Genomic DNA, 18,126 nt, shown 5'->3' with positions numbered 1-18,126 from the left:
CAATCGGTCAAGGGGCTTGGTCAGAGACCGTGCCTGCCTTGCCTGAGGAGCTTTACCAAACATGGTCACACAACAGAGACTCAATGAAAATTTCCTCTTACTACTTCAGCACACATTCATAGTGTAGACACCACAGGAAGAATATCATCACCTGCATGTTGTGTACACATAGAGGCACACCTGCATGTTACTAAAACACACTATCTGTCGTCACCCGATTCAACACAATTACAATCACATTACAAACCCAAAGAAGAATGTGCAGTATACATCCGTGTTTTTACTGTTTTCACTGTGTGGCTGATTCTGCAAGAGAGCCGCAGCCTCTCATCTGTGTTTACCTTTTGTCAGCTCTGTTTCGAAGAGTTTTGAAGTTAGCGAATAAACAACAAGTCTCCCCATTCCCTCTTTACAAGTCCCAATATCTGGGTTTCAAGCACAGGCAAGTCAATACTCAGCGAGTTATAGTTATGTAAAAATAAATACACTACACTGATTATGCCTATTTCAGGAGGAATTCATGCTGAAGACCTTTCCCAGACTTAGGGAAACAAAAACACATCAAAAATCAACATTCCAGACTTTAGAGAGGCTATAAACTGAGCCAATTTTACAAGGTGCTTACACGTTGGCCTAAATTGATTATTTCTATGCCAGCTTGTTAACAAGTAACATCTAACTGTCACCACCTACTTCAACCAAAGATGTCATGAGCCTGTCCCAGCCTGTGAGTAAGAGCTAAGATTAAGATGTGTCAAAAACAACTGAAAACTGGGACAGGTCCTGCTTTGTGCTACCAATCCTCGGGTGGCACAAGGTGGATGGATGAGTGAGATTTACCACGGAAGGAAAGGCTTACTTTTGTTAAGAGAAATGTGTATTTGTTTGCAGAGAGAAAAAAAACAGTTGAAGCATTTGAGAAATAAATACTAAATAACTGAAGTTGTATTTGAAGTGGAAGACAAAATACCAGAATTAATTGAATGAGCCGAAGTGTCAATCGAAGTAATTTTTTTATGATAAGTGAGTGAGTAAGTTTTGGAAGCTAGCAGGGTTAAGAAGTTAAATATTTAAACTTTGGATGGAAAGTGAAGATCTTTGGCCTGAATGGGTCTCAAACGTCATTTGAAGTGTAAGCATTGAAAAGAGATTAAATATCAAGTGAAGTAAAAGTGGAGTGGAGTGAAGAGTAAGAGATGAAAGTCCTTGAAATGTCACTTGACATGTGAGTGGTAGAAAAAGTAATTGAATTTACAGTTGAGCTGTGTGCTCAGGTGAGCAGTTGAAGTAAACTGTGTGTGGGAATTGTGGACTTAAATTAAATTACATTCAGACTTTTGTTCCAAGGAGGACACCTGAGAGGGTTTAAAGTGGAAGCACTGAACAGATTGCTGGCTGACGTCTAAGTGGTGAGAGCAGCTAAATACAAATTAAACTTTTTTTTTAAAAAAAAAAAGAAAAATTAAACATTTCAAGGGTGCGCAATGCAAGCAGTTGGAATTTTAGTTGAAGTGTAAAATCTGAAAGCAATTGAAATGTCGATTCAAAAATTTAAGAAAAGCAAATGAAATTTTAAGTGTGAGCTATTTGACTTTGAAGAAGTTTCAACATGAAAGTATTCTGAATGAGATGAAGGACAAAAAATGTTCTAATGAATACTGCTACTAAAAATAATGATTATAAAGGTATAAATACAAGAATAATGACTTGTATGGTTGCAGTTGAACCACCTTGAGATTAAATAGGTCTGACTGAAATGTGTGGCTTTACTGACCAAATCCAGGTTCGTTGAAGCTTTCTGTCCTACTGTAGCGACATGTTGGAATTATGATGCCATGAACTCAGCCTTCAGAACTCTTCTGAGTTGCGCAGGATCTTGAGGACTTCTACCATAAATAGCCAGACAGAGTGGAGTGAGGAGAGGGGTCTGTGGGTGGAGGGAGAAGCGGCTTACTGTAGAAATGCCCTTCTGAGTTTCTGAAGCTGCACTAATCTCCCTTTCTATCTTCTCCTCTCCCTCCTCTTTTTCTACATTTTTGCATCTTTCTTACCAAAACAGTTTTAGTCCTTGAAACTCTCTGTCTGTATTTTATCAAACTTCACGACCCGTCCTCAACCTCAGGCTTCCGTAACAAACATCTCTATGTTCAACCTGGAACACTCCTGCTATTCCAGGCTGCTTGTCTGCCGATAAGCCTCTTCACTCTGAAGACTTTCTCTGACTGTATCATGAGTGTACAGTGTATTTAGTGCCATTAGAAGTTAGAAATTGTAAATCATAAAACAGTTAAACTACTCCTTTGTTTGGACGGCTGGATTAGTTACAATTTTGCTATTCGGGCTAAGCTCTTGAAAAACGTTCTCTCATAAAACAACAGCAGCTATTTAAAGTAAAAATACTGTAAATACAAAGTACATTACCACAGACTTTTCCCTCCAGTTGATAAAAGTGTGACACATTTACTGTGTTTTTGTTAAATGAGGCCTCTTTACTCATCAGCTACCATCCACATTACATTTTGCAATAAATGTACCCAGCAGAAGCCTATTAGCCCAAGTGTCAGATGAAGTCAGAGCCAACATAAACAGTAAAGCCCACCGCACAGTAAATATGTGACTGTAGTCTGTTATTTTTAGCGTGAGGGATTCCTCTTCCACAGGACATTACATCTCTATCCCTTTCCAATCAGCTCAGGCCCTTCCCTTCTCCCATCATGCCCAAATAAAGTGTCCAAATTCCATGTGTGTGCTTCTTCTTCTTTCTGTGAAATGTTTATAGGACCCTCACTTTGGTGTGTGTGTGTGTCTGTGGGTGGGTGTGTGTGTTTGAGACGGGATGCACGAATGTGCATAAATGAGTGTGTCTGTGCTCATGCAAACCTTTGCCTGCAGAATTCTATATTAACACGCTGTTTAACATATTACAATCTTGGCATCTTGGCTCATTGCAGAAACATTACAAATTACAAAAATTAAACTTGGAACTACACTGTAAACGTATGAGCTCGAATTTTTACCTCTTTATGAGGTCTATTACTTCACCTGTGCAACCTTGATTTACTATTATTATCTAATTTTATTATTCTATTTTTATTTGATATTTTTGGTTTTAAAACAGTCAAATTTCACAATATTTAGTCTAAAATATTTTTATTAATTTAATTTAAATCAAATCCCAAATGCTTTTGTTTCTTTAACAGACAGTTCAACTACTTTTATCTTTTACACATGTACTAAAACTACATGAACAACTATTAACAGTGCGAGCAATTCAAATCTCTGGCACTTCTACTGAAATTTCAATTGCTCTTATCAATTACAGTTCATCTCACCTTTCAGCTGCTTTCATCTCTTACACTTCAACTGCTTCTAAAGCCTTGAACATCTTACTCTCAGATCCACTGTTCTGCCTTTCTCACATTTGTCCATCACGCTGCATGTTTCTGGAGTTCATTTCATGCTGCTGGGTTAATATCAATCAGGTGCTCCTGAAACTCCAGAAACTGAAGTTTGTTTCTTTTCCAGGAAAAAAACTTTCTGTGATGTATGCTTTTATTCTTCAGTCGCTTGGCATTTGTGAAACAGCGAAACATCACTGTGAACCTAAATGCAGCGTTGTGGTCAGTGAATGTCTCTCATGCAGACCATTGCTCTGCAGTAATTATAGCTGTCTGTGTATAAATCCTCCTCTGACTGATTGAAGGCCTCTGCATTGTCACTGGGTAACAGTGTATGTCCAGTAATCTTACATTTGCCCTCTTTCATCGTCTATCACCGGGACCCCGGCCACACAACCTGTGCTCTAACAGGTCTATGTCGCTCTTTCCTTTGTCCATCCCTGGCCTTTCTAGAATGTTCCTCTCCAGCACGCCTGACATGTTGTCTGCTAGTGGCATACACAAACACACACAAAAGAGAAAGCAGAGGGTGAATCATGCTGTCCGGGGAGCCGCCTCCCCTGTCACCCCCCGAATCTCCCCTCCACAGACCCCCTGAATCTGCTGCATTCCTTTCCCTGTCATCTGCCTGCTGCTGAGGGAAAGAGAGGTAACACACTGGAGTAAAAGAGGAAAACTACCTCATTGTTCCTAGAGTGACATCAGGCTCTCTACAGTAGCTTCAATGCACAGTTAAACATGTCAGAAATGCTATATCACTCCCTGAGCACTGTGTGGAGATTTTACAATTCAGAACGTGACTCAGTTGTGACTTTTCATGATAAGAAAATCTATATTATCTATGTGAAAACTTCCAGCATGTTTTAAAGGATATAAAGGCCAGTGTGTACTGAAGTACTTGGCTGATAAATAAAAAAAATGATACCTTAATGAGTGATAATCTGTATGGAATGTGGGTTTAGCTGCTGCTGGAGCTCCTTTAACCATCCCAAAAGTCTTCTTTGGCAGACCAAGTTAACCCATTGTGGTGGAATTATTATTGTGATATCCATTTGTCTGAGCACCTTATGGACTTTTTTTCATGTCAGCTTAAAAATCAAGATTGAATTTTTTTTTTAATACAACTGAAAGCTCAAGACCAGCTTCTAAATGGACCTTTGGGTCAGATGGTTTTGTTGCTGATGCTGTTTTCCAGTGTGAACAAATAACGTGACTAAGACCTTGTAGTGCTCAGAGAGATTTGTATCTGTGTGGGCAACTCCATCTGCTGAGGAAGATCGTGGCCTGCAATCTTAAGTTCTCCAATATCTACAAAATGGACCTTGTGATGAGACTGCTTGGTCAACAATCAAAAACCTTATATTGTGTCCACAGTGTGTAAAACCTTTCTGCCATTGAAAGTGCAGTGAAAATGCAGCAGATTCCAGACTTGTACAGTTCAAAAACAACCTAATTTAAAACATTTAGGATAACTTAACACAAATCAGTACGTGCAGGTCAGAGTTTTATTTCATTCCTTAATTTTTCACACAGATGTGGTTTATGGTTCCCAGATGATGAATCCTTCTGACTTCTCATCTACCACAACATTAAGGTGAATATTTTTGGTTGCTGCTATTAAATGGTTGTTTGATTGTCTGGAAATCTACTACAGATATCCAAGATCCTATAGAGGAAAAGCTTTTCATCTTGTGCCATCATCAGCTCAAAATTTCAGTTTGCCCTTAATGCTGGCTTAAGACCTAAAACCTTCTGAACTAATGACCAAGCCATTAGCAAATGTTAGCATTGCCACTACAAGTTAAGCAGATTGATAGCATTTAGCTCAAAGCACCACAGATTCAGTGACATAAGGTAAACACTAGCAATAATATTATAGCTGTGTTTGTAAATTTGTTGTTGTTGTTTAAGCATCTTCTTATGCGGCCCTATCGTAATAATACTCTTAGGTTTACTGTGATAATTATTGATTCATCACACATTACACTGAAATGCGTTTCAAGACCATGACTAATATCACGAATTCAGCTGAACATGACAATGACATAACTTCAGCGTAGTGCGACACTGGTGAAAAGCATCCCCGAATGGCTTGAAGGTGGAAAAAGTGACAATGATTAAATCTAATACCCGAGTGGTGACATCACCCCCCCTCCCCTCCCTCGATGAGAAGACTGCGTCCGGATTGGACGGTGTCCCCGACCAATCAGAGCGCACACACATGGGAAGAGTTTAAAAAAGATTCAGAAAAGTGTCGGAAAGTTGTCCAAAAGCCTCACCAGCAGGTCCGAGCACGACTGCGACGACTACATTAATATATATTTAAAAAAAAAATTAGATACCCAAGGATTAGTTCGGGACTTTTCTGTGCGTTTCTCCTGCCTCGAACACAGAGCTGTAACCTGCTTCTCCATTTTTAAAGCCCTCCTCTCTCAGCTCCACTGTAAATAGACAAAACAACAGAATGACAACACATTTCAGGAGCGGCCCAGCCTTCGGACTTTCTGCTGAGGTCAAGAGCAAGGTGGGTGAACAGTTTTTATACTGTTAGGAAGTTTATTTACAGAATATATAGGCAGAATATGGCTGGAGCATTTATTCCTCATGTGAGGTCAAGGGTCACTGAAGGCTACCTAGCGTGCTGGCGAATGTGCAGAACACTAACTGTGGCCCTCTTTGAATATTTTCCTCTAAATTATAACTGAATAAAGATGGAGTTCCTTAAAGCAAATCCTCTACAGTGGGACTGCGGTCAAACGGCTGTTAGTTAGATTTTTGAGGTCCTTATAAGGAGAAAAAACAGTATATTGCAGGATAAAACCTTGGTAACGGCTAATTGGCTACAGGCTAGATGTAAAAAATAACAAACAAAACTGACCTACTTAAAATGTACCTACTCTTAAATCAGATATTTTATTTGCCTGATAAAGTTACATTATTTAAGTGGCTGTGATGTGAGAAAGCATCTCATTCCAGTGAGATTCCAATTTGTATGCACTCTCCTGCCTTTTAATAATGGATCAAAGTGTTTGTTGTGGAGGTGAAAGTAAGTCTCTCTCTAGACCAAATTATTAGTGTGATTATGAAGGGCCAGGACATTTAGTCTGAGAGCGCAGCACCAGAGGGAGGGGGTTTGCTCTGTTATTCTTCTGGTTTTGGTTCACTGAGCTCCTTGGCTGTAAGAGGTTGAACTGGTTGAAACATGAAGAAAATGTAACCTTTTTTGTAAGGTGAAGATTTTGAGCTTGATTTGCCAAATTTTTTTTTAAGGCACTTAACCCCCAGTTTGCTCCCCGGGCGCCTGACAGTGGCAGCCCACTGCTCCTGGGTGTTTCACTGCATGTAATTTGCTGGGTGTTGCATGTGTGTTCAACTACGGATGGGTTAAATGCAGAGGACAAATTCAGTGTGTGTATGTAAAAATATATATACTGCCAACAAAAGCCGATTCTTCAAAATACAGACTGTTATGAAAGAATAATTTACCAAGTGAGTAAGCACGACATGAGAAAGTGGTGGAGGGACGACTTGAGCTACGCAGTGTAAAAAAAATACTTCATTATGAATTCAGGGCCTAAATCACCAATATTTCTACCGTAAAAGGAATGAGTTTTACTGACAGTGTGTACAAATATATGTAAAACATTAACCTGTAAAGTAGTGCAGTGAAGCACAAGATTTTCCTCTGCAATGCAGTGAAGCAGTTTATAGCATAAATAGTAGTTAAAGTAGAAATAGTGCAAATTTGAGCTGAAGTACTTGAGTAAATGTACATAGTTACATTCCACCTCTGCATGGTGTTGTAAAGGCAAGCATGTTGTTTTTCCACACATTTGAACCATCACCCTCCTGACAGGAAGTGATTTGTAAATGGAATATTTTAACATTTCTTTGCTGCCTGTATCATGACAGTAGTGACTCTGTATAGTGGGATGAGTCAGAGCTGCTTAGGATGAGAAAGGTCAGCCTGTGACTGTTCCAACTTCCAGATCATCATCATCATCATCATCATCATCATCACTGTGCTGGAGGGATGTCTCTGCTTCCCTGAATAGTGCCATCTCTCATCAGAGCTTTATGCTCACATAGAGGTGCACTGCGCTCTGTGAAACCTGCTTGCTTTCATTGCTGCTGTTCAGCAGTCAGCTGGGTTGTAGTCCGATTTGAAGGTTTGAGATGTTGGTGCTGGTCTTGCTGTTATTTTACTTCTCTCTCTGCACATTTTCCAAGTCGAATATGTACACACACAAGCAAGCAGAGAGGTACAGTCTATGTACAATGTCAGCCAGGGAAATAAAATGTTTATTTGAGCCATGGGGCTTCGCGAGTCATGCAGAGATGGTAAGTTCCAGCAGCGTGACATCAGAGAGCAGCAGAGATGCAGCAGAAAGACTGACAGCTACATCAGCATAATCTAATGGCCTTTTAAGGAGTGACCCGGCTCTGACTTGGAACTTGAGAAAGTGTCCTTACTCTAAACAGTTTACATGGAAGTCAAGAATGACAAAACACTGTCCTGACAGAACACAGGTGGACAGGAGATAGTTGGTGGAGACAAAGTCATGCCAGCAGCTCACACAAAGCATGCATGGTACACTGCATGAGGACACCTGGAACTGATGTCAGTGGAAATATTCCTTTGAGTATGGAGGGATTTTCACATATCAGTTGCTAACAGCTTGATAAATTTACACTCATTGTCTGTTGTTGGAACCCACATGGTAATATGCAATATCGCAAATGATCTGAAATTCTCCATAGTTTTGGACCAGTACTTAAAGAGAAGCTATATAGCTTTTAAAAGAAGAAATGACCCACCATTTCTCTTTCAAATAAAAACAGAATTCATGAGCAGTAAAGCACACACCTGATTGCTTCAATACACTCACAGATTTTTCTGCTACAGCCTTACTTGGTCTGGTATGACCAGTAGCTTGTGGTAGCTAACGCTGGCAACCTTTAGATATTCCTGTGTAGCTGACATTACATGGTGTGACTGAGTCAATGCTTTTTCTTTACTTTGTCAACTATGGTATAGTTACAGTGTTTTTAGTATTTGTCATTATTCAGCAACTGCCACTTGTGGTCACATTTTAATAAAAGTTAGTTAGTTAGTCTTGCCTTAAGGCAGGGTTTGCTACTAAAAACAATCCCTTTTTTTCTTCTATATTTCTTTTCACTTAAAGAAATGTGGGTTTCATCATTGTGTGTGTGTTTATAAAACCTTTTCTTAACAAAAAGAAATATCTGAAGCATAAAACATGCAATCACCTACTTTGCCTGAATAAAATAAAATACAGTCTAAAATTGGCAACATTCTTAACTGATTTTAACAGATAAACCAAATGAAGAATTTCCAACATTTACTGCCAGCTTACAGTAGAGTGCTTGCACAAATACACAAGTGGGTTGGGAACCACTGGACCAAATGGCCCAACTGCATTTAAAGTAGTTAAAAGTAGCTTCACTTTCGCCAAGTGCTTCTGACACACAAGCAGGACTTATGCTTGTTTGTTTTATTGTTGTACTGGTACTTTTGTTTAAAGCTACCCTAGACAACTTCAGAAGAAATAACATAGTCTTCCTTAAATGTATGAAAAGCTAAATTCAGTTTTGGTGCAGAATGTCCAGTAGTTTCTGGTGGTTAATGTTAGCTTGTATTAGCTAATTTTTGGGGCAGTCGTGGATCAGCGGTTAGGGTGTCGGACCCGTTACCGGTGGATCGCTGGTTCGATTCCCCGTCCCGGTGTCCATGGCTGAGGTACCCTTGAGCAAGGTACCTAACCCCCACTGCTCCCCGGGCGCTGCACGCGGTCGCCCACTGCCCCGGGTTTGCTGTGTGTGTGTGCACGTCACTTGGGTGGGTTAAATGCAGAGAACAAATTTCATTGGAGTGAGTTCCCTCCAATGACAAGATATGTCACTTTCCTTCCTTCCTTCCTTCCTTCCTAATTTTGGGAAGCTTTTTGGCACTTGGTGTTAAAGACAAATTTCAAATAAGGTTTGATACCCAACATTATCTACTCTAGTCCATCAGTCATCAAAAAATGTATGCTGTTTGTCTGTCTTTATGTGCTTCAAGTGTATGAATTAAAAATGGCTTTAAAAGTGCAGAACAAAAGCAGTTCTGACTGCATTCCTGAGCTCTGCAATGAGAATAACAACCCAACTAAATCCATCTCTGAGCTAAACTACCTCGTCTGGAAGCAGGACCTGTCGATCTTGGCCTGTCTTTATCAGACATGGTTTGCCTGAATAGTTGACTCTCTGTAAAAGGGCAGATTCTGGAAAACCCAGAAGGAGAGAGAGAAAGAGAGAAATATGAGCTCGGCCAATTGGAGAGGGAGAGCAAGACTGCGTGAGGGAGAGGGAGGAGTGTGTGGGAAAGCTGTTTCTCCCAAGTTTGGTGTGATGGACTGGAAGCTACGCTATCCCTGCAGCTTTGAAATACTTATTTGTGTTGGCTGCTGATCCCAGACTGTGAAGACTTATCTGTAGAACATTCAGGAAAAGGGGATGTGGGGTGTGTGTATATGTGTGTGTGTGTGTGTGGGGTGGGGGTGGGGGTAGCTTTAAAGCATGCCAGAATTCAAAGTATTAGAGGCAGCTTCTTTGTGCCAATAAGGAAAAACATAGAGAAGAGAGAGGAGGCCAGTGTGTTTCTCCATGCAGGAATGTCCACAGGCGTTTTTCATTTTCATTTTTCTTCCCGTTCTTGTTGTACCCCTCATCTCTTAAGTATTTTTATTATACAGTAAGACTTTCAAAGACTCTACAGCTGTGAGAAAAGAATGAGCGAAACTAGTTCTAGTAGTTACTGAAAACCTGACATCGGGCATGAAAGAAACCGTTAAGCTGATGTTTCTTTCGGATCTGATTGTCATGTCGCTTATATTCTTTTTCCTTCCTTCCATAGAATTTCATTAAATTGTTTTACTGCAGTTGTTTTATTTTTCTCAAATGCAAAGATAGCACCATATTTTATGTCTGTGTTATTTAATAATTTACTGAAAAGGTTTGCCTGAAAATAATTTGTTTCAGGGGGAAAAAATATGTTATTTTCGGTAAACTTCCAATTGTTTAACTCCAATTAACTGCTACTATAGCCTGGAGGATCTTTTGTCAGTGTACCACTGATATAAAAATGTAAATAAAAGAAGGCTTTGTTGTTTTTATTTTTTTCTTGCCAGCATTTTGGGTTTTTTTTTTTTGGAAATTATGAGAAAATTGCACACTGGTCTCATATTTGACCTCTGTTCCATCTCTGCTACAGCTTGCAGGGAAGTACGACCCCCAGAAGGAAGAAGAGCTGAGGCTGTGGATTCAGGATGTGACTGCCAAGCGAATCGGGGACAACTTCATGGAAAGTCTGAAGGATGGAGTCCTGTTGTGCGAGTGAGTGGTTACACAGAAACGTCAGTCATACTCGTTTCTATAATATTATTGCTGAAATCCCCCTAAAAATGGGCATTTTTCTTTGCAGGCTTATTAATGTTCTCCAGCCAGGTTCTGTGAAAAAGATCAACCACTCCACTCAAAACTGGCACCAGGTAATGCACCAGCTCTATGGAAACAAAAGTAGACCGCGTTAGTCTGCCGTATGGGCATTAACAACACATGGCTTATTTACAATCCATAAAGTAGCTACCATATCAAATAAAGCCCATCTCAGAATGGCTTTTATTAGCCTTTTATAGGACTGAAAAAGAAAATAGTGCTTTTAAGGTTTGTTCAAAATGTTCACTGACAAATCAACACTTGTAAATGAAGGCACACACAGTCAGATTTTCAAATAATGCACAGATAAAAAAAACAAAAACGTCTTGCATTACTGTCAATATTTAGCAATCATCATTTAATTTAGTTTCTGTGCACTCACTAGGATCTCACTTTTTTTTATTTATAGTGTCCTCACCAAAGTATACAACATTAAAACAAAACAAAACAGGTTGCAAACAGGTAGTCTGGTTCTGTCCTACCAGCACCTCTAAAGCATGCTGATTAACACATTATATCTCAGGTTAAATGTTTCCCAGTGTTTCTAGTATTTTTGTCAATCAAAGTAACCGGCTGGTAGTGGAGGCTTCATGTTGCTGCACAGATATGAGAGTGGCATCCATCTTTTTAGTTAACTCTCGGCAAGACGGCAAATAAATGGTTAAAGGTTTACTTTGCAAGAAGCACTCCCACTTCTCTGTTGATTGTCAAATCGGGATTAGTCGGGATCAGGGATTATTTTTGTATCAGTCAATACGTTTTTTGGGCAGCAGGGGAGGGGAGGGGAGGGGAGGGGGTCCAACACAATATACATTTATAAACAACTGCTCTTCTCAACAAGTTCCATTTATTTTTCTTTCTGTCTACTTTTGTTCCTCAGCTGGAAAACATAGGGAATTTTGTCCGTGCGATCACAGACTACGGTCTAAAGCCGCATGACCTCTTTGAGGCCAACGATCTGTTTGAGAATGTCAACCACACTCAGGTCCAGAGCACGCTCATCGCTCTGGCTGGAATGGTGAGGGCAGCCACACACACCACACATGCAGTTACTCCAGTGACATCTGTTGTCGGCTGATGTTGGTGCTGAACTGTCCTGAATGAGACAATCAGGTGCAAATAGAATATCATTTGTAGCCTACAGAATCTTTGAGCATAGATGTATGTTATATTTATATAGATGTTGCAGCATGTAGTCTACCTGTGTGGGTGGTTTGTGTTACATGGAGTAACAATACAACAAGGCAAAAGCATAATAAAAGCAATACGAGTGAGAACAATACTCTCTATTACCATTATTTTCCTTTCTGTCTCTGCCATTTTACTTTCTCAGGCCAAGTCCAAAGGTTTCCACTCCAAGTACGACATAGGAGTGAAGTACGCAGAGAAACAGCAGCGCCGCTTCGCTCCAGAAAAGCTCAGGGAGGGACGGAACATCATAGGCCTGCAGGTCAGAGCAACAGAAATGCTAAACCTGTAACCCACTACTTTATGGCCGTACATTCATGTTCTGCTGGCCAAGATGCTTTGCAGTGGATTGTCATTGTGCCCCCTGCTGGTATCATGCTGAATGACTCTTCATAGAAATACCTTAACCGATTCTTCTCTCTCTCTCTCTCTCTCTCTCTCTCTCTCTCTCTCTCTCTGTCGTAGAATGATAACAGATTAATGGGAATTTAACCATTATACATTTTGTTTTCAGTTGTGCAATGGCTGCTCAAAGTGACAAATATGTACTTGAAACTAACAGGGTGTTTTGAGTTATTTAACTCTCTCCATTTTGCTGTTTCTCCAGATGGGCACCAACAAGCTTGCCAGCCAAAAGGGCATGACCTCTTATGGCACACGACGCCATCTGTATGATTCCAAGATGGCCATGGACAACCCAATGGACCAGTCTACTATCAGTCTACAGATGGGCACCAACAAGGGAGCCAGCCAGGTAGAAGAGACCTACACTTTACTATGCCTTTATTCTTCCATTTTACACTTTTATTTTGTGAGAATCTCAGACATTTAAAGATGAACCACACATTTTCTATTAATTATGCATGGCAACAAGTTGATTTGGTGCTTCAGCACAGCATTCCCAATCAGGTACTGGTCTGTTGGGGGGATATGTGGAAAAACTGTGGAGTAGCTCAACTAAATACTTAGCTGATAGTAAATGATAAACAGTTGAAACTTAAAACTGAAAATGAGTAGTAATGGCAAAAAGTAGCATATATGTTATTAAAAATGGATTAACTGAAAGAAATGAATAAATAGTTAAAAAGGATAGTGAAGAATTATTTAAACAGTTTCAGTATTTTGCTAGAAGTGCCAAAAAGAATATGACTGATGGTGCAGATGAAGGCCTCTGCCTTGGAGTTACATCAGTCCAAAAAATGCTCATGCTAAGTATGTGCATGAGCTGTATGTCAGTTTATGGAGGACTGATGAACCGCAACCCTGCACAGAACAAGTAATGATAGACAGTCATCGTCTGTTCAAGACGTTTTTAGGATTTAACATGTATACATTGTCAGTATGTCAGTAACCTTTCCACTTGCTCTCTGTCCTCCAGGCTGGCATGACAGCGCCGGGAACCAGGAGACACATCTTTGACAAGAAGCTGGAGCTGGAGACCTGTGACACCACCACCATCTCTCTGCAGATGGGCACCAACAAAGTGGCCTCCCAGCAGGGCATGACCACCTACGGCCTGCCCCGCCAGGTCTACGACAACAAGTACTGCTCCAACCCCATTGAGACCTACTATAACAACGGTAGCGAGGTGGAGTTTGATGGCTACAACCAGTACTCTGACTAAGAAAACCACGGACAGCCTCACCCTGCCCTCTCTCCCTCCTCTTTGCTTAACTTCAGACAACCATCCACAGCTGTCTTTGTGTCAAGCAAACCTTCCAGACTATTATTTAACACTGACTGACGTCATTGTCGTCCTCCTTCCCCAGCTTTTTCTAAACATGCTTTTACTCTTAGGAATTTATTGTTTGTCTTTCCATGAGTAAATGAGAAAAATGTTTACACTGACCTTAAATCAAAAAAATTCATGCAGTGGCCAACCTCTGTATTGCTCTGATTCATTTTATTACCGCTAAAAATACCCACAGTGCCGATTTAATGACCTTTGGCTATTTATAGTTTTTTTTTTCTACAGCTTTTTATACTTGCATTGTAATTAGAGATTTGAGTGTTTATACCCCATGCCTCACCTCCCTTCCCTTCCAGTCCAGTTTGAACACTGACGAAGCAGAATTTGAAAGTTTCTTGAAAGCAAACAGCGTGGCTGCTGTTGAACTTTGACCCAGTCGGAACAGAGTCCATGTTGGAGCCCTGCAGGCTCTAGGATTCAACTCCTTGGAATGACAGAAATTCCTGGTCCACAGACTGACCGGGGCGGACGACGCGGGCGGACATGTAGCTTTGTGCGGACTTTGCTTGGTTTTGTGAGCACCTGCGCTGACCAAATAGTCATGTTCACAGGCCCGCCAAATTACCCATCACGCTATTTTTACAGGGCTAATTTACATGGCTTGCGTGCAGTACAGGAAGTATGTAGAAATGTGTGTAGGGGGGGAGGGTCTGTCAGACAGTGCTTTTATAAAGAGCAAATGTAGGTGTTGTGATATTTAGTTTGAATTAGGGTAAACTTAGTCACCGGTAGTTTTTGTCCCATGTTTTTCTTCCATCTTATGCCGCGGTGAACTTTGGCTTTAGAGCGGTTGCTTGTTTGCACTTGACCTGACTTCACCTTGTGTGCAGTAAACAATGGTGGAATGTAACTAAGTACATTTACTCAGATATGGTACTTAAGTACAAACTTGTGGTACATTCCTTTTAATGCCACTTTATACTTACCTTGCACTGTCATTGAGATGATATTTTCATTTTCACTCCAATACAGTTATAGTTACTTTTACAAAATGAGATTTTATATACAAAGCAAATGAGTTTATAAAATAATAAAGGCAATAATAATATAACATTATAATACTCACAAGGGCCCCTTTTCAGCATGGAGTATTTTTACTTTTCATACTTTTACACTTTGCTAATAATGCTTACATACTTTAAGTAACATTTCAAATGCAGGACTTTACTTGTAATGAGGTATCTTAACATTGTGGCATTGCTACTTTTACTCAAATATCTGAGTAGCTCATCCACCATGGTAAGTAACGAAAACATCAAAGTAGAAAGTTATATAATTATGAGACTCTCGTTCTGCGTCATACTGTTAACCCACTGAATGTTTTGAATGTAACGTTACTCTAAGGTCACAGGTGTCACTAACTATTACAGGCTTCATTTCCAACACATTTGAAGGCAGAAAAGTACACATGTACACACTTTTAACCGGAGGAGGCTCAGACGCTTGTGGTCTGGTGTCACACATCAAAACCTCTGCATATCTGGGTAAAATATTCAGGCGCTGAATTACTGTCAAAACTAGCTGTTGAATGAGCTTCATGTTCATGTCCATGTGCAGAAAGAAGAAGCAGAGATTTGGGTTCTTTAACTTTTCATTCAGCAGCAAAGGCGTCTTAGCTATGACCTGGAACATGTAGCAGTGGGCCATCTAGTGGTGAAAAAGCACATGTACATCACCTAAACAGATTTTAGTCAATCAAATGCAGTTATGTTGTTTTTAACATGTCATTCATTTATTATCATTCCTTCTGTGATATCCAGAATAGTAACAATGTTGAGTAAATGTTTAGTAACATTTCACCTTAATGTGTTGGCTTTGTTTCAACATTGTTCAAACTTTACATCTTTGCTAACCTCTTGATTTTTCCTGTATGCCTTTCACTAAACTTGACATTTGTGCAATAAAAAAAAAAACACTTGAAAAATATGCTTCAGATTTCATTTCTCATTAGTGTCATTATCTAAAAGTACACAATATATGTGAAATACACAGAAGTAGTGTAACAGAAATTATGATTGTGATTTTAAAAAAGGCAGTCTGAAAAAAATAAACAACAAAATACTTCAGTGCATAAGAGACATGGCTGAAAACTAAATCTACTTTCACAAGGGTACAAGTATTTCTGTCAGTGTAATCTTTTAAATACGGCTCTACAATAACCTTAAGACAAGAAAAACATTTTCTTCATAAATCACAACGCACAGAAATGGAGGACATGGAATGTGTAAGACCAGAAATTATTTTTTAAAAATGGAAAACATCATGATCTACTAAAAAAACAAACAAACAAACAAACAAAAAACACTGATACGCTAATCACTGATACATTTTACAATGAGAACTATGATGTATACAAAACAACACAACAGGCCTCTGGCCCAGCCAGAGGAACGTGCTCAGCAAGTTAAAAAAAGCAAAGTTAAAATAAACACGTTGTGCACGTACACCCAAAACATGATGTTTCTAATGTTTGCGCTAACAACACCTAATTCAGTGGACCAATCAAAGGGAGGAACTGTAAATGAGTGAGGTTAGTCACAGGAAACCGTGACTATTGATTGGCTGCTTCACAGGCATCGATCCAATCACTGTAAACATCCACTGGCTCTGACAGATCTGTTGAAAAAATGTTAAGGGGCTTGCAGAACACTCCCATTCCTGTCCATCACTTGTGAGGACATTACACAGAGTTATATTCATTTCCTGAAAACTTACTTCCCATCACCTCTACCTGACTAACCTTAAACCTTAATCCAAGACTTCATCTTAGAATTTAATGATTTACATGTTCGCATTTTGATCCCCATGAAGATTTCAACAAACACATTGTGATAAAAAAAAAATATAGCATGCATATGTATGATTTCCTCTTTTACTATTCAGTCAGTGCAGTGATTCATGCATTATAAAATCTGAGGATTCGAACCAAAAACTAACGACTTGCTCCTTTTCATGTGGCCACACATGATGTTTGTTAAAGGATACAGGTTATGGGTGTCTGGAACTCCTCCAAGCAAACGCTGCATGATATAATTCCTGTGTTACGGGGGCGCTCCCTGGAAAACACTTTGTATTTCAGTTATGTTGTTTATGATGCATTTTTCTGTCTTTTACTAAAACATTTTGAGTTACTTACATTTTAACATCACAGGATTTTTCATGGTTGCAGAACGGACAAGTGAACTGGGTGTCCAGGTTACCAGTCATTTTTTTCTTGGGAGGTGGCTTTCGCTTTGACTTCCTGCGCCCCATTTGTACTGTTGTCTATCTGCAAAAAAACGACAACAACAATGACAAACAGCTGAATACGAACGTTCACCTACTAGAGAAACTGTAATAGGCCAACATCAAACAAGTAATGTTTGGTCAGAAGACATTACTTTACACATTACTACACGGGCTTGCTTTAATCTCTGTTCACCTGTATCACAGACTGGTAAAATCCCTAATTTCAGACAATTAACTCCTGCTCCTCTGACAACATCATAGTTCTTCCTCCTGGTTAGCAAATGACATTTCCTCTAATTTATATTGCACAATCTGAATTTTGTTTTAATACAGTAACATTCACTCTCTGCATCTACAGTTTCAGCTAAACAGCTCAACTAAAAAGGATAAGAAAAGCACTTGCACTTAAGCGCCACAAGGCTACCGCTACATGCTAGCAAGCTAACTGGCTAACAGCTGATAGCCTGTGGGTAAGGAATGTGTAAGATGATAAATACGCTTTTCAGATGAAGAGCGTGTATATCATGTCATATAGTGCCTTATTTCGCATTTGCGTAGTGAGGTGACTGCTGTCTGACTTACCAAATCGATCTCTTGCAGCGGAGGATGCTCTGTATTTACAATTTTATCCGGATACAGCGTCTGTACATGGGACGTCTCTGATTGGTCAGTACTGAATTTTGTTCGATTTGTGATTCGCTCAAAGGTAAAGAATGACAGTTCATATATCCAATAGTGAATTTCGTCTTCTAAGTTAAGTCCCTCCCCCGCCGATGGTAGAAACCCTGAAGGCAAACTTCTCCCATCTGCTGGTGGCAACAATCAACATTCTCTATGTATTATCCAACAGCCTGCCGTTCAAAGGTTTCTTACAGAATATGCTAAAAAACTACTCATGTTCATTGCACTACGGTCATTTTGCACTACCCTGTCAGCCATTTGCACTACTGTTTATACTGTTTACACTGGTGTTTATATCATCTACTGTTTTCACTTATATTCCACTGTTTTTATATTATATAGCATTGTTTATATTTATATTTATTTAGTTAGGAAACTGGGCTT

At 39.7% G+C, this 18,126-nt stretch overlaps 2 protein-coding genes across 2 annotated transcripts; one reads left to right on the top strand and one right to left on the bottom strand.

Moving 5' to 3' along the window:
* Positions 1-5,641: 5,641 nt before the first annotated feature.
* On the top strand, positions 5,642-15,866 carry cnn1b (calponin 1, basic, smooth muscle, b). Its single transcript, XM_046415906.1, has 7 exons — positions 5,642-5,922; positions 10,672-10,793; positions 10,882-10,948; positions 11,776-11,913; positions 12,229-12,345; positions 12,691-12,837; positions 13,462-15,866. The coding sequence occupies exons 1-7, from the start codon at positions 5,863-5,865 to the stop codon at positions 13,705-13,707; spliced, it is 897 nt and encodes a 298-aa protein (XP_046271862.1). The 5' UTR covers positions 5,642-5,862; the 3' UTR covers positions 13,708-15,866.
* Positions 15,544-17,865, bottom strand: elof1 (elongation factor 1). The gene is made up of 4 exons (XM_046415907.1): positions 17,644-17,865; positions 16,970-17,101; positions 16,819-16,889; positions 15,544-16,449 (listed from the first exon to the last, which is right to left on the bottom strand). The coding sequence occupies exons 2-4, from the start codon at positions 17,083-17,085 to the stop codon at positions 16,385-16,387; spliced, it is 252 nt and encodes an 83-aa protein (XP_046271863.1). The 5' UTR covers positions 17,086-17,101; positions 17,644-17,865; the 3' UTR covers positions 15,544-16,384.
* Between the last annotated feature and the right edge of the window lie 261 nt (positions 17,866-18,126).

Source organism: Scatophagus argus, chromosome 16 (assembly GCF_020382885.2).
Source record: "Scatophagus argus isolate fScaArg1 chromosome 16, fScaArg1.pri, whole genome shotgun sequence".
In the NCBI taxonomy this organism is placed as follows: Eukaryota; Metazoa; Chordata; class Actinopteri; family Scatophagidae; genus Scatophagus; species Scatophagus argus.
This window is presented reverse-complemented; position numbering and strand designations above follow the sequence as displayed.